Source organism: Cyprinus carpio, chromosome B1 (genome assembly GCF_018340385.1).
Source record: "Cyprinus carpio isolate SPL01 chromosome B1, ASM1834038v1, whole genome shotgun sequence".
Taxonomy (NCBI): Eukaryota; Metazoa; Chordata; class Actinopteri; order Cypriniformes; family Cyprinidae; genus Cyprinus; species Cyprinus carpio.
Window position 1 is genome coordinate 19648211 of NC_056597.1, and position 16608 is coordinate 19664818.

At 38.0% G+C, this 16608-nt stretch overlaps 2 protein-coding genes across 3 annotated transcripts in view; one reads left to right on the top strand and one right to left on the bottom strand.

The window, feature by feature from the left end:
* slc5a10 (solute carrier family 5 member 10) overlaps positions 1-16608 on the bottom strand; it is a 28466-nt gene that overhangs the window by 9020 nt on the left and 2838 nt on the right. Inside the window, exons 4-9 of the mRNA XM_042716952.1 lie at positions 16024-16083; positions 15695-15799; positions 13093-13198; positions 11778-11858; positions 10429-10634; positions 7948-8083 (exon numbers count right to left, since the gene is read on the bottom strand). Coding sequence (XP_042572886.1) covers positions 7948-8083; positions 10429-10634; positions 11778-11858; positions 13093-13198; positions 15695-15799; positions 16024-16083 — 694 coding nt within the window. The remainder of the gene's footprint in view (positions 1-7947; positions 8084-10428; positions 10635-11777; positions 11859-13092; positions 13199-15694; positions 15800-16023; positions 16084-16608) is intronic.
* LOC122135890 (protein FAM83G-like) lies at positions 225-10797 on the top strand. Of its 2 annotated transcripts, XR_006153749.1 has the most exons (6): positions 225-1725; positions 3049-3216; positions 3324-3448; positions 5313-6540; positions 7910-7977; positions 8242-8308. XR_006153749.1 is itself a non-coding variant. In XM_042716951.1 (5 exons), the coding sequence occupies exons 1-5, from the start codon at positions 1261-1263 to the stop codon at positions 8719-8721; spliced, it is 2466 nt and encodes an 821-aa protein (XP_042572885.1). In that variant the 5' UTR covers positions 227-1260; the 3' UTR covers positions 8722-10797. The 2 variants fall into 2 exon arrangements, 1 of the variants encoding a protein (XP_042572885.1); XM_042716951.1 differs by lacking the exon at positions 7910-7977 and having other exon boundaries at positions 227-1725; positions 8242-10797.

A 16608-nucleotide genomic window follows, 5' to 3' on the forward strand; every position in this document is an offset into this window, starting at 1 on the left:
ACACCAAAATGATTAAAACACTGTATTTTTACCAGCTAAAAATGGTTTAAAGTCAGTTATTTCTCTTTTGCTGGTGTCAGTATTATCAGTTTACATTTCCAAACATTCATTTTGCCATTAATTGTAATAATGCAGTGAGATTTTTGTTTGCACAAGGAGTCTGACAACAGCCAGTGCTCCACACAGAAGAAACAGAACAAACTGAGACAGACTCAATCCATAATAACTGTCTCCAAGATGCTTCAAAAAGGCCTGTTTATTTATCTGCATGTTATTATCATTAACCATCAGAAAACCATGGACATGCAGATTTACTTTACAAATATTGATATATTCTCTTAAAATCTCAGGTAGACACTTTAGGTTAAAGGGGTATATTAGCTGCCAAAATCATTTTTACAAAGTCAGCGGGAGGAAATAGGAAGTGTTTCTTTCACTTTCTTTGGTTTCCTGCAACTTTTTTCTTCCCGGATACCCCGCCCAAACCCACGTAACTGTTGACTCAACCGTGTAACATTCGGCTGCACGCCGCGTCACCGGCGCTCATCCAACCAGACATCCAGCCACTTCCTCTTTCCAGATCCACAGAAGTAGGGCAAAGTAACACAAAACCCCACAGGACTTTACTGGACAACAAACTCAGGACATTATTTATTTCGGGAGACGTGGAAGAAAGTTTTGTTTAACTTGCAACACTCTGGTGAACAATCCGGAAGCTTGTTTTTCTCGTCGGCGTCGGAGGTTTCCAGTGTTCATGCTTGGAAGACCCTTAACTCGGATCCAGTCGGTTTGGCTGTAGTCTGTTGCGCGTGTATGTGTGTGTGTGCGTTCGCCCCTCCCGATCAGGTGACTGAGGTGTGTCTAATCACTAGAGCCTGTGGAGATGCTTTGTTCTATTCTACCTATCGGTGAACTGAAAGATGATCTCCGGCTCAGCGGTCAACAGCGTCCTGTACTGAAGTAGGACTCTGCTCGGGGAAACATGATCAAATAACATATGAGGCATCTTTTATAACTTTAAGAAACAATATCGCCTTTATTTTTTATGAAAAAAGCGAGCTTTAATTGACAAGAAAAAAATTCGATTGAATCTCCAGATCTCACTTTACCATGGAAACCATTTACCTCGATCGCAAAAGGAGTTTTTTTAGTAGTTAACAAACTTTATTAAGAGTTTTAAAACTTTTCTGGGATTATAGTGAGACTTAATAATAACGAGAAGAAATAAGAACCCGCTTTAACTCGGTTTGTGGAAACGCAATGGCTCTCTCTCAGGTTCAGTGTCTTGATGACAATCATGTGAACTGGCGTCTGAATGAATCCAAACCGGAGTTTTTTTATAGCGAGGATCAGAGGCTCGCGCTTGAAGCGCTTATTACAAAAGGACGCGACGCGTTTGACGCCCATGTGAAAGAGCACGACCTGCGTCCTTTCCTGTCGGAACCCGAACTTGAGCGGATGCGTCGGAGCATAGAAGACTATAAACCCGGTTCTGAGCATCAAAAACCAGATGGTACGACACCAGATGGAGAGGACGGTGCGATTTCATTGCAGTATTGGCCGGACCGCTCTGATACCGCCATACCGAATCTGGACCTCGGATGGCCAGACTGCAATTCTTACCGCGGAGTGACGCGCGTCAGTGTGTACACGCAACCGCCAGTGGACGGACAGACGACGCATATAAAAGAGGTTGTGAGAAAGGCCATCGCTCAAGCACAGAAGGTGGGTAAACTAGAGAAACTTGAAAAGCACGACTGAATGGTCAGTCAGCCACAGAAACACTGTACACTCTTAAAAAGAACCGTTCTTACCCGGTTCTTTATGTAGGCTCTTCTGTGACTTTCAAAAGGTAGATTTTTTAAAGAAGTAACGTTAGCCTATGATGAAAAATTGTCAACGCAACCCAGTTTTCCTTTTCTTTTAGTGCAGTTAGGCAAATGTCAACTATTTTAACCACAAGAGATTTGATTTCAGATTTGTGATATGTAAAACTATACTAAATTGTTAAATAATGACAGTGTTCACTTATTTTTACAATGTTTCGTCCAAAACGTACACTGAAAAACGCAGAAGCTGCTGTCGGTTGCTATGGTTACATCAGGTGAAAGCGCTTTCTGTTCGCAGATCCTGACATACTTGTAGTCTAGTGTCTTGTGGTTACAGACACCATACATATCTATGTCTGAAACGTTATTGTAAAACATTTCTGAACTTCATTTCTTGATGTTTCATCATAATAGTTTCTCAAGAACAGCTCATAAGTGCAATGAACAATAATACAGTTTAATTGAGGACCTCAAAATATTCTACTTTCACTGTAAAATATTTTTTTTGGTCAAGTTGCTAAATAATAATCATGGTTTGGCTCTTTAATATTTGTTAGTCTTTAATATGCTAAATACTCATCTTACATCTTACATCATCTTACATTACATAAAGTTATAATTTTAATTTATGGATAGTAATAATCAATGACAACATCAGTGGGGTGTTATGGCTCTAAGCAAAAGAGCTTCTATGTGTATGCATGTCAACACTCACTATTCAATAGAACTCTTCTCTTATAAGCTGATTAATTTTTAAATCCATAACCTGGAATTGTTAGGAATGAATTGAGTTCAGCAGAAAATAAATTAAACATGTTAAATGTCCAAATATCCATCACGTTTCACAATCTTACTGGTTTCCAACTGACTCATTTCTTGTTAGGACTTGCTTGAAACCAGCAGTTCGGCCCGTGACACATAATGGCAGAAATTCCCTTCCTCCCCCTCTCTAAGACACACACACTCAAATCCTCAATCAAAGAGATTCCTTTATCTAAAGACATTTCACACAATGAGAGCTTATAACGAGAAATGGGTATTAATAGGTGTAGTACGACAGATTAAGGGTGTGTAGGAGTTGTTTTGTGTCATCATGTTGTCTTCTTAATAAAGAGAACATACTCCATGCTTACAATAGATTTGGAATTGGAATATGAACTTTTTGTGTATAATCATTTGTACACCGAGAAAAAATACAAAACCATTTGTGTTTTTGCAGATGATTGCTGTGGTAATGGATGTTTTCACAGACGTTGACATTTTCAAGGATCTAATAGACGCTGGATTTAAAAAGAAAGTAGCTATATACATTATTATAGATATTGCATCTATACAGAACTTCCTACTTATGTGTGAGAGAGCCAATATGCACAGAGGACACCTCAATGTGAGTAGAAGACACATGCATTAATGTCTGTTTTGTAGATTTTTCTTAAATAGAGAAAATATGTAGTTTGTGTGTGTTAGCTGATGAATAACAATTTGTGTTTGTAGCATCTTCGGGTGCGATGCATCGGTGGTGCCGAATTCTTTGCACGCTCAGCTCAGAAGGTGCGTGGCTCGTTGAGTCAGAAATTCATGTTTGTGGATGGAGACCGTGCTGTGTCCGGATCATACAGGTTTGTTTTGTGCCCTTAAATGTGTGTATAAACACAATACATGAAACTGTGTTTTTTAAATGCAAGCCAGTCACACTAGACCAGGGGTCGGCAACCTTTTCGACATGACATGCTATTTCTAATTTTTCTGGTTAACCACTGTGCCAACACCTGGTTAACTGCTCCCCCCCCCCCACCCGTGCTTTGTACAGTACATACACATTTTTAGGCCTATTTGATTTTCATGCAAAAAGTTTCAGAAGATTTTTTCATAAATAGTTTTTTAAACTTTTCAAAAGTTTCTTGAATAACAGATATACAGTGTGACCATACTGAACATCACTGTATGTGTGTGTGACAAGGTCAATGCATTAAAACCGTTCAGTTTAATCACCGTTCTACATTAATGCGCTGCTTTAATTGATGCAGGCGCATACACACACACACACACCACTGGCACAGATCTGAGATCGCGCTGTGCAAAAAGTAACATTCAAGCTCATAAACTTGTTGTCAGCACTGTCACGTGACTTTTATTAATCGATACTGAATCGCTACATTATATTTCTCAACAAGGAGGGGGGTAAAATTGCTGTTTTTAAGTAACTAAACTCAGCTTCATTGTTTGTAGAGAGAGACATACACAGGCAATTTATACATCTCTCTCTCTCTCTCTCTCTCTCGAATTGGCCATATTTGAGAAAAAAAAATCTAGTAGTTTCCGTCACTGGATATAGCTGTCGGTCATTTAACATTTCTATCGTAAATGTATCATTAAAAGTTGGCTAATATTAAATGATTTGCAGCTTCATCTTACCTCGCCCTCTTTAACGTTAAACTGATGCTTCGCGATCTGCTTCTGTCACCAGTAAACCCTGTCTACTTTGATTTGATTGGCCATCACAGTCATTATGACATTTAAGAGTGCTGTTAGACCGTTGAGGCTTTGATCTGAAGCGCCAGTATGTGCAGCGGTTGCGTGCGCATCCGTAGACTAGCACAAGTTAATTCTCACACTTTAATAGTGTTTATAGCTCCTAATAGGCTGCGTGACTGAGAAGTTTTATACCTCAAAATGTACGTCAGTATGCAGTTTTCTCTATTGCTCGCATGCCAGCTATTATCCCTCTGCATGCCACTGTTGGCACTCATGCGGTAGGCTGCCGATCCCTGCACTAGACTGTAAGAAAGCATGTTATTAAAATCTTTCTGCCTTGTAAATTGCAAGATCAATTCGGTATGGGTAAGAGAATCTCAAGAACCATAAACCAAACTCGAAGCAGGAACAGTCTTAACTAAACTAGAAACATCACTAATCTCGCCCAAACATTTGATAGAGAACGTGGGAAAACATTCAATATACAATGGCAAATTAAAAGATAATAATTTACAAGTGTGTAACATGGTAACAGCGACTTACAAATGAGAACAGTATAAGCAATCTGACCAACGTGTGAACAATAACTGTATACAAGTGCCATGACTAGTCTCAGTTAGTCTAGCACAGTACACGTAGCTAGCTAGTTTTTTTTTTTTTTTTACTAGAAGCTGAATAAAAAATACTAAAAGAATACTAGAAGCTGAATAAAAAAAGACCAGTCAAACAATAATCAAATCACAAGACAGACCTAATAAACCAATCATATGGCATGAAATGCCAAAATACCAAAAGAAAAGGGAAGTGTGAACATACAAAACAAGAACTAAAAAAGCTGGGTGAGTGAGCTATTGTCACACAACTCAAAAACATGCCATCACCTCAACAATGGTGGTAACACACTTTAAGATATTTTGATTTGCTAGTTTAAATGACAATTTATGTGATTGTTCTGTGCATGTTATTTGTTTATTCTCTTTTCTGACATGCGGCATCTTTATGTTTCAGTTTTACATGGACAGCTTCTCGTTTGGACCGCAACATCATTACAGTCCTGACGGGACAGGCTGTTGAAACTTTTGACAAGCAGTTCCGCGAACTATACCTGAACTCTCGTGGAGTCAATCTAACCAAGATCCCATTGGCGAACCCTCCAGAGCCTGACCCTGTCCCAATTGCTGTTCCTCCCCCTGTTTCTGCAACTGTTGCAAGAAAACTAATTAACCCCAAATATGCATTACTTAATTTAGATTCAGGAAGCAAAGCCTCTTCAGACAAGGCTAGTGCCAAGAACAGTAACTCCAAAAATAATATGGTCCAGATTACCAAGCCTCAACGGGAGTTGATAGAAGAACCGCGAAAGCACCCAGGACTTGTAGATCTGCCAAAGGCAGATCTCATTCCCTACTTGCCCACCTGGCCTGAGCCAGACCCACCCAGTGATGTTATTGGGTTCATTAATATCCGTGATACAAGCAAGCCAACACAGGTGCATTTAATGCGCTCGCAAATGTTCGAAACATCTCAAGCAATACGTTTTAAAGACCCTTTCACTGCCCCACCTGAGGAACCGTTACCAGATAAGGCAAGTCCTCGTCCTAAAACAACACAATTTTCTAAAACAGTTACTGTAGATGCAAATGTTCAATCAAGCACCCAAGCTCAGCTGGAGACTGACTCTAGCAATGCTAATCAAGATACACCAGCCAATACATCCCATTCGCCAAGCTCTCCGATCCAGAAAGAAGAACCCAAACCCAACCCTCCTCCACAAGAGCAGCAGTCCAACCCTGAATCAACAGAAGTCAAACATACTTTAGAAATGCCCGTGCCCAAGCCACGCACCCTTCAGTTGGTGGTTAATAGACCGGAGGGCTCTGGAGATGCAGAGGTCACTTTAGTCAGAAGGGACGAATACCAGACAAAGGATGCAAACACATACACTCGCGACAATGATGCTGACAGCACCGCTGTCACCTGTGCACATTCATTAAAGGATAAAGATGAGAATTCCACAACATCAGATGAATTCTATGAATATACTGACTCTGACAGTAGTGACAAACTCCCTAACGGAAGGTTAACGGGTTCCGGTCGTGTTGGAGACCACAACCCTGATGCGCTTAACGTGATGGCCCGTTTCTCTCAATCCATGCTGGACTTGCGATCGGATGATGTTGAACAAAACACTGCTGAGAAAAATCTACTGAACATGCAGAACAGACATAAAACAAAGGTAGGTTTGACTTTGATTTAGTGTGACTGAATGTGAAAGTGCTTTTTGTCAGATTTGGCTCTTCACTCTACCAGTCTATAAACTTGGGAGTGTCTCAAGTAGATGAAAAGAAGCCAGGCGTGTGTTATGGAAAGCACAAGGGCGTGCCGGTGTGTGTTCCCGCACTCTGTTGACATTTCCAGCACGCCTGAACCTGTATAAGTGCTAAAACACATATATGGGGTAGTGGGTGGGAGAAGGGGAAAATGTAAATGAAGCTGCGTATCAGACGAGAGTCGGAAAATAGCATGTTATTAGGGTTTGTCAGATCCTTGGAAAAAGTAATACATGTGGCTCTGACTAAAATATTTGAGACTTATGTTTAGGAATAAACAATATATCGACTATAAGACAGTATACTGCATCTACATCCTTTTTAAAATTTAATGGATATTGTATGTATTGGCCATTTATTGGATATTTAATTGTGCTTGCTCCTTTTCCCTGTTACAAAATTATTTACAGTAGGTTCTTCTCAAAATGTTACAAGATGTTGCAAATTAAAGCAAGTTAATTTTAACATACAGTATAAATGTATGTTAGAATTAACTTGCCTAAATTTGTAGCATCTAAAATGTAGTTTCAAATATTTGAGTTGGACAGAATTTTAATACTGGATATTTAACATCCCTACTTTTATTGCATAGTTTTTACAGTCCCACTTTATATTAGGAGGCCTTAACTACTAAATACTTGCATCAAAAAATAAGTACATGTACTTATTGTGTTCCTATTGTATTGCAAAACAGGGACAGGTTTGGTGGTATGGGTTGGGTTAAAGATGGGCGTAAGGGATAGTTCAACAGTGTAATTATAATAGTAATTACAGATGTAATTTAAATGCAGGTATTTTTAAAATATAAGTACAATGTAAAAGCATGTATGGACACGATAAATGCTCTGTATCAAATTATTAATTTAAATTAAAGTACATAAGGCCACCTAATATAAAGCGGAACAGTTCTAACAAATCTTTGTCTATAATGCCATTATTTAGTCTAGTCTCATACTAATTTGATCATATTTAATGTCTAAATAAAATGCTTCAGTTAAGTATGATGTGTAGTATTAAAATTTATTTGGGTATAAAACTACCCTGCTTAGGGTTGTAGCTGGTTTTTGTGTATTTGCTGATGTAGAATAGTGTATTCCAACTAAGTCAAGCTTGATTAGGTCTGGTAATCCGCTTTGGACAGCAACACACCAGCTACCATTTACCAAAAACCAGCTTGACCACTTTAAGCTGGTATGACCGCATTTTCTATAGGTATAGGCTTTTAAAAGGTGACAAAGCTTGCACAAAAGATGACATAGCAATGCATTTTTGCAGCACTAGCGGATACAGAAGCTGGAGCGTGTGTGTAGTACCTGGGTAGAGTGCCCTGCTGATCATGCCAGGTAGGATGATGAAGATCATGGGAAGCATCTTGAGATAGCTGGCAAAGATTGACGCCCCTTTGGCGTGACTCAGATTCTTGGCTGACAGAGACCTCTGAACAATTACCTGCCGAGATACAGATCAACTAACATTACTTTTTGTTTTCTGAGTTCATATGGAAAAATTAATCAGAACAGTTTATAGTTTGTTGAAACATTTGAAAGCATGCCTGAAGGTTTTTTTTAATCGTTTTTCTTTCTCACATACATATTCCTCCCTTTCAGCATTACCAGATGGTTTCCAGGTCACCTGTTCGAGACACTTGTAGCCGGGCCAAAGTGGTGATTGCTAAACCTGGAGTTTTCCATAGACCTCCTAAAAGCAGCGGCCATGTGATCGGGGGCTACAGGTACTGGCAGGGGAAGGCATATGCTGACCTCCCCTCAAATGGATCAGGCCAGCAAAATCTAAACCGCTCCGGCCGTTCCCCTAGAAGGCAAAGCCTCAACTATACGATAGAAGGGCTGCGAACCGGCAAAACACACGCTCAGCGGCTCACGCAGTCTCAATCACTCTCTCCCACTCATCGGCCTCCTCAAACAAAGTCTCCGTCTCCTTGTAGACGGGTTGAGACTCGTATGCCATTAGGAATATCTTTATCTAAACTTGCCAGCTACAAACACCTCAGGGGGAAGGTTCCAGTGAACACATCTGGTTTTGCTTTGGGGGATAAATTGCTGACACAGAGGTGCAATGAAAATTAACTGATTTATGGTGGCTTTCCTTCAGAAAATAAACAACAACTTTGTATTGAGTACAAAGGCATGAATGTGCAATGATGTAGCCACCAGTCTCCACTGATAAAGGCTTTTCAACTGGAGTTCAACTGCATCTTTAAACTGGACCGTGGCAAGCAAAACTTGTTACAAGCAGCCTTACTCTTTATTGAGGTGCCTTTATTGTGTAATCTGGACTAGTGCAAAAATTTGGTGGTGGATTTGTGACCATGGTGATGGCGTTTTCACATTCACCCCTGTTGTTGACTAATTATTGTCTCAGCTTGTGGGAAAAGGACGCTGAAAAGGTTAAGGTACAGTACAAACTGACAGAGTCTGCATTTGTCCATGGTTTTATCTGAGGAGATCAGACTGTCTCAAGGCCTGTTCACACCAAGATGAATGTTTGTTGTGGTTGAAAATGTTTATTTGAATCACTTCAGACTGATACAAACATTTGCATGCTGTCGGTGCAACAGATTCTTTGTTTATGGAGAGGCGCTCTTATCTCTTTTCCTACACATTGTGGGGAAAAAAAAAACAACTGCTTTTAGTCACATGCCCAAAGCTGCTGCTGTTGTATAGAATTAGTACTTTGTGGTACTCTCAAACTGAATATTTTGAATGGAAAATATTTTGAAGTTTTTCCATAAGCGCCACCCAATGATATAAAGTGAATTTGTATTTTGATTCAGCCTGTATGCAGTTTTTTTTTTTTTTTTTTTTTTTTGAGAAAGTCAGACCAGACTTTTGGTGCCGATCATTGTTGGTGTGAACCGGCCTTCAGAGCTAGCCTTTGAGTTGGAGTCAAGACCAAACCCTCCAAGATCCAGACCAAGACCCCTAAGACCTGGACCTAAACTCAGACCAAGACCTGGCTATTTTAACAAACTAAAACTTACTCATAAAAACACTGAATTTATTGCAGCACTGAGCCACTTTGTGCAGTGTTGAATTGACTGTGGTCATGACTGAAACCCTTAGCCAAGATCCAGACCAAGTTTTGAGCCCCCAGCCGGAAGACCAAAGTAATAAGACCCAGACCAATCCCACATTTATTGGGTCTTGAGGGGACTCCAACTCAGACAGTATTTACAGGAATTTAATAATGTACTCCTTTGGAAATTTTTGGTTTTGTTTAATGCCTGCTAATGAGGTTTGGAAATATATGCTTTAAAAAAACGAAAAGTTTTTTTTTTTCTTTAAAGATGTGATATGCACTGTACGTTATAGAAGGAAAGTGTTACAATTTTAGTTATTGCAAAAACAGTCTTCTATGATTTTTCCACTCTTATCATTTTTTTATCATTATTTTCTGTGAGAATATACTTGAATCATTTGGAGATGTTTTAGTGATGCAGGACTCAGTATAGGCTTGAGCTGACGCAAATCCCTCACCGCCTCATTATCATTGACATTAAATTGCAAGGGTCTACCCTGAGTTAGGTCTAATTGTGGAAAGATATTCGGACTTGGTAGATCGGTTTCCTAAAAGGCTTTATCTCTGTCTCTAAAACTGCAGTCTTTGCGGTGTCAAGTGATTTGTTAAATATCTTCTAGCAGAATGCAACTCATAATGCAAAATACATTTGCAACACTGTCCTTTATGCAAAGCTTTTTTTACATTGTGTTGTGCAAACCAGTGTAGCCTTTTTTTTCCATTTTTGAGAGTAAAGTGTGTGTGTTGAAGCATACCTGATCGGTGCACCAGTACCATGTTGCAAGAATGGTCAATCCCAGTGTCATGCCTGGCCAGGGTAGATCTCCATGCACAGGGTCTCTGAACAGGTGCATGGCATCAGGCCTGGGCAGGTGGCATGTCGTGTTTGGGATGATCTTAGATGGCACCGCTTTCAAATACACGCTCTCCAGGTTACTGTAGCCTCCAATCTTATTGAATGCTGTAACGTGTACATTAATACATATCAGCTAAATCTACTACTTTTTGGGTAATGTGTAGAGGTTTAGCTTTATTGTTCTTTGTAATAGCATCAAAATGACATGGCATCAAAACGGAATGTAAATTTTTAATTGATTCCAATTAAAATATTTAAATTTCTTTAACTTGTTCAGACTTGTGTGTTTGTCCAGTGTAGTTTTTATTTTGTTTGCTTGTATCTGTGTACATTTTTAATTTCATTTTCGGTTCTTAAAAATCATTAGAGATGACTTTCTCAAAGTTGCTGAAGACGTTAATGGGATTTTCCCACTTCCACCTCCAAACAAACCAGCTATGCAGGTTTTAATGTGCCCTTACCAGACATGGTGCGATAAAACCTCTCTATTTGACTTTTTTTTTTCTGGTCATGAACAGCTATGTTACAGGATATTTTCTCTCTTGCCTGGTTTCTATTTCTGTGACAGCCACAGTGAAATCTGTTCCACATTATACCAAATATGCTGTTATTTTTGCCTGTTTTAACTTCTACTGAGGAAAGACAAATTCCAGATGATGAATTCCTTGATAAGACAAAAAGACCCTAATGTGAATAGCACCATGGGAATTTATTATTTTTTTGATTAAATCTAATTTGCATTGAATATTCACTTTTCTTGAATATTCTAAATTTTATGCATTTATGCAAGAAAATTTGTTTTATTTTTGTATTTACTTTGTGTTTTAGGTTATCTGGAAGAATTTTATTTTTTTTTTTTAAATGCAGTCCATTATTGATTCATTTATTTGTTTAAACAATATTTATCTATTTAGATAATAGATATACAATTGAACCAGATTTCCTTATCTCATTATTTATTTTATTATTATCATCAATAGGCCGTTTTACTATATATATATATATATATATATATATATATATATATATATATATATATATATATATATATATATATATATATATATATATATATATATATATATATAAACCACACAACCCGGAAAATGGGCCTGCCAAACACATTCTCTTACAGTTACCATCTGTTTCCAGCAGTGTCACTTTTGAGATGTACTTACTTCCTCAGTGACAGCTGACATGAGATCACTGACAGAGGAGAATAAAAGAAGAGGCCTGAGATTGACTGACCTGTAATGGTGAGGATGACTGCTCCAATGATCATGATGAAGGTTTGAAGAGTGTCGGTGTAGATAACAGCAGCCAAGCCACCTGGTGAAACAGAGGACTAAGCGGGTATTGCTCAACTCTCTCGTGATGGTTTAATGTGATATGAGTCAACGGGGTCATGTCTGAATCAGCACTTGCAGACAGAGGAGTGAATACAGTGACAGCAGTGCTGCGGATTAAAGTAATCATGCAATTATGCTGGAATCAGTCATGTAGACCATAATTACTACTGCAGAAATTAACTGATACTGAGCCACTGGGCTTCGGTGAGAAAGTTTAAATAAGTAATTATTTAGTAGCAGCTTTTATCCAAACAACTGGTCAACAAAAAAACTGTGGTTAAGTAGTTTGCTCAAGGACTCTTCTTGATTATAACTGACACTATCCAAAACTCCAACGAGGAACATTCCTGTTTCAAGCCCTGAGCTTTAACCATTACACAACCCCATCCAGTTTTACAGCATTACAGTGCAAAAGGAAGACCACAACTGATTATTGCATCTGCTTGCTAGGCTGTAAATCTGTGTGTGCAACATGGTGAGACATCAAAAGCTGTGCTTTGTCACGCTACACTGCTGCTTGTTGGAAAAAGAGCTTGTTTACTGCAAATACCTATTATAAAACCGCTCACTACTGAAAAATGTAGTGGTACCACTTTAGAAGAAGTATCATGAGCACTTATTAATCTAGTGTATTGTTAAGTCACTAATATACTATTGTTCATTGTTGATTCATTTATTATGACCATTTTTATGAACATATGATCATTTATACAGCTCGATTAGTTTATATAATGCATTAGTATACGTGGAAAAAAATATAAACTTAAATATAAAAAATACTTCTATTAATCAAGAATGCATTCAATTGATCAAAAATGAAAGTAAAGACATTCACAACTGTCAGTTTTAAACAAATACTGTTCTTATGAACTTACTATTCAATAGTCCTGAAAAAAAGTATCTCTGTTTTCACACAAATATTAAGCATGCAGCACAAGAGAAATATCCCCTGAGGATCATGTGACACTGAATACTGGAGTAATGATGTTGAAATTTCAGCTTTGCAATCAGAGGAATAAAGTACACTTTAAAATATAGTAAAATAGAAAACTAATTTTAAATTGTAATAATATTTCACAAAAATACAGTTTAGTCTGTTCGGATCAAAATAATGCAGGACTGGTGAGCATATAAACATCAAAAACATTAATAAAACTTACCGACCCCAAGTTTTGAACAGTATATCTACAAAATACATATGTGCACATACAAACCTGCAATAGTGTAGAGGGCAGTGACGACCAGCATGAGCACAGTGGACAGGTAGAGATTCCAGCCCAAACAAACCTGGACAAACAAAGCTCCGGAGTACAGATCCGTCTGTAAACGACACAGAAGTTTGAGGTCAGTTTGCTGTTCTCAGTTATTGATTATCAAATTGCATATTTTTTTCGCCAATTAGCGTTTCTCCTAAAATGACTTGGGAACAGAATAGCTTAGAGTATATATTTAAAGTGAATGTTGGCAATATTTAGATCAGTCAGTCTTGTTTGATAAAATTTGATAAGAAATATCTGAGGTCTGACTTTTAATTCTAGACTTTGTTATCTGGTCAGATCTAGAGAAGACGTGAGATAACTTGTTGAGTCTCGTTTAAGAAAATCTGAGAAGTAGGAGGCTTAAGCAAAAGTCTCAACTTGCTCTCTATTTTATCTCCTTGCTGTCTATGATAAACAGTTGAAATATCAACAAGATCTCATTTGTTATCATCTTTTTTCCCCTATGGAAAAATGCTTAATCTAACATTCCTTATTTTTAGAAGACGTGTGAATGGTTCTTCCGTGTAAAAACAAAACAAAAAAAAAACTGTCAAATAGTTTTTTTTTTTTCAGTTATTTTCTTTTGTGCAAAATGATATATACTACTATATATACTGTATACAGTGCCTAGTGAAAGTATTCAAACCCCTTCCTTTTTTTCACAATTTATGTTGCAGCCTTATGTTAAACTGCTTTAAATTACTTTTTTTCCACATCAATCTACACTCCATACACCACAATGACAAAGCAAATAACAGGTTTTTAACATCTTTGCAAATTTATTAAAGATAAAAAACTTAAATGATTCCATTGCATAAGTATTCATACCCTTATCTGTTGAAGTTGAAATTTAGCTCAGGAGCATTTATTTTGCTTGTAAATGTTACCACACTTTGAGTGAAGTTAACCTGTGGCAAATTCAATTGAATGGGAATGATTTGGAAATGCACACATGGCTAACAGCTGAAAATGCATACTAGAGCAAAGACCAAGAAAAAACTGCCCGTGGACCTCAGAGACAGAATTGCATCAAACCACACATCTTGGGAAGAGTTCAGAAAAAAAAAATTCTGCTGCATTAAAGGATTCACAGAAGCATGTAGCCTCCATTATCCATAATGGAAGGTGTTTGGAACAACCAGGACTCTTCCTAGAGCCGGTCTCCTGAGCAACTGATGGAGAAGGGCTTTGGTTAGAGTGGTGACCAAGAACCTGATGGTCACTATAGTTGACCTCCATGATCATGGAGAAAGGAGAAATCTACGGAAGAACAAACATCACTGCAACACTCCACCAATCTGTGCTTTCTGAGTCAATCTTCTCCTCAATGAAGACGCATAAAAACACACCTAAAGGATCCTCAGACTGTGAGAAACAAGATTCTCTGATCTGATGAACCTCAGTTCTAAGCATCATGTTTGAAGGAAACCAGGCACTGTTTATCATCTACAGAGTACACTCTGAGAAAAAAAGGTACAAAAGCTGTCACTGGGGTGGTACCTTTTCAAAAGGCACAACTTTGTCCCTAAACAGTCCATGTTAGTATCTTAAAGGTACATATTAGTACCTAAAGTGTACATATTAGTACCTAAAATTACAAGAGTGTGCCTTTTGAAAAGGTACTGCCCCAGTGACAGCTTTTGTACCTTTTTTTCTCAGAGTGTACCATCCCAAAAGTAAAGTGTGCTGGTAGCAGCCTCATGCTGTGGGGCTGTTTTTCAAGGGCAGGGACTGAGGAACACATCAGAGTAGAAGAAAAGCTCAGTGCACCAAAATATTAAGATAGCCTTAATGAAAACTCTGTCCAGAGCATTCAGAACCTCAGACTGGACAGAAGGTTTTCTTTCCAACAGGACTATGACCCTAAGCACACAGCAAGAGTGGATTATAGACAACTCTGTGAATGTCCTTGAGTGGCCCAGCCACAGCCTGGACTTGAACTCAGTCAAATATTTCTAGAGAAACCTGAAAATGTGTCTCTGCCCCCATCCAACCTGACAGAGCTTGAGAGGTGAACATGCAGGTGAGGTGAAGAATGGCAGATAATTGCCAAATGATGATGATCAAAGCTTGTCACAACATATACCCCAAAATACTTGAGGCTGTAAAGGTGTTTCAGCTAAGTACTGTGTTAAGGGTTTGAATACTTATGCAATGTACTTATAATTAAAGTATTAATTTCTTGAAATGTCTTACTGAGCCCAAACTTTTATATGTAGTTTTACCACTTATAACTTCTAACACTTTTATGACAAATATTGTTTTTTTAAGTGCCAAAGTTTAATTCCTAGCATGCCAACAAGGCAGCATGAGCATTCGCGTGTAAGTGTTTCTGTGTGTCTGCAGTGAGAAACAGATGTTGAAACACAGCTAAACCACATTCTCTTTCACAACTTCAAATTCCTTAGGTACAGAAACATGCCAGCACAGCAATACAGGTCTCAATAAATGAAGTCTTTGTAGATTAATGTTTGACTTTTAGCTTTGTGGGAATATATGTGAATGATATGGCAAACATTGTATGAAACATTATGAATGTATGTGTTTTCGTGCTCACTGAGATCTTGGTAAACACAGACAGCATCAGACTGAGAGCTGACAAGTACATGCGAATTCGTTCTCCTCCAAACCGTCGACCCAGATACTCTGGCATTGTGACAATCTGTGAGAGAGAGACAAGAAGTGCAGAGGGAATGGCACGAACTAAGCAAATTAATAGGCAAATCTGGGAAAGTAGCGGTGAGTTATGGTGAGAAAGAAAGAGACTGTGAGTCTATAGTGCATGTGGCAGCATTAAACATAAGTTCTCAATTATTAATTCACAGACTAAATAGCTCACTTCGCAGTTCAGTATAAGCGGTGGTTTGGTGTATGTCTAAAACTCACCCCAGAAGACACATAAACTGGGACAAAGATCCAGGCAAGAGCCAATAGGACATAAGTTGCCTAATAGAGAGAGAAAATATATTACTGCACTGCAGAAAATCGATTTTTTTTTTTAGTGAAGCACATTTAAAAAAGATCAATTCACCTAAGAAGCAAATCTGCATGAGATAATATGTTTCCTTTGAATAGAGAAACTGCAAAAAGAAAATTAAGGCACATCTGACTATAATATATTATAAGATTTGAATGTTTTGCTTGTTAAGTATTTGTTGTATCTTGTACTTGTTTGCACCTCAGTGTGCAAATAGTCATGAAAAAAGTTTTTTTTTTTTGTTCCTTATTTTATTTTATTTTTTTTATTTGTGTCTCTGCAGCTAATTTTGAACATACAATAATGGAGAACATAAAAATAGATGGCAATTATTACACAAATGTTTTTCATAGTGTCGGTTTTTGGCAAATAGCAGGGTCTTTTTTTTTTTTTTTTTTTGGTGAGAGTGATTTCACCAAGTACAACATGTTCCTGGATCAACATCCTTTTCAGGAAATATTTGTTTTAGGCTTATGATCAGGGTTAGGTGCTTC

Excerpts from the sequence above, each read along its gene's own strand:
- LOC122135890 (XM_042716951.1), top strand. The coding sequence starts at position 1,261 with ATGGCTCTCTCTCAGGTTCAGTGTCTTGATGACAATCATGTGAACTGG. Across the intron at positions 1,726-3,048 it reads CCATCGCTCAAGCACAGAAG|ATGATTGCTGTGGTAATGGA; the intron begins GTGGGTAAACTA and ends GTGTTTTTGCAG. Across the intron at positions 6,541-8,241 it reads AGAACAGACATAAAACAAAG|CATTACCAGATGGTTTCCAG; the intron begins GTAGGTTTGACT and ends CCTCCCTTTCAG.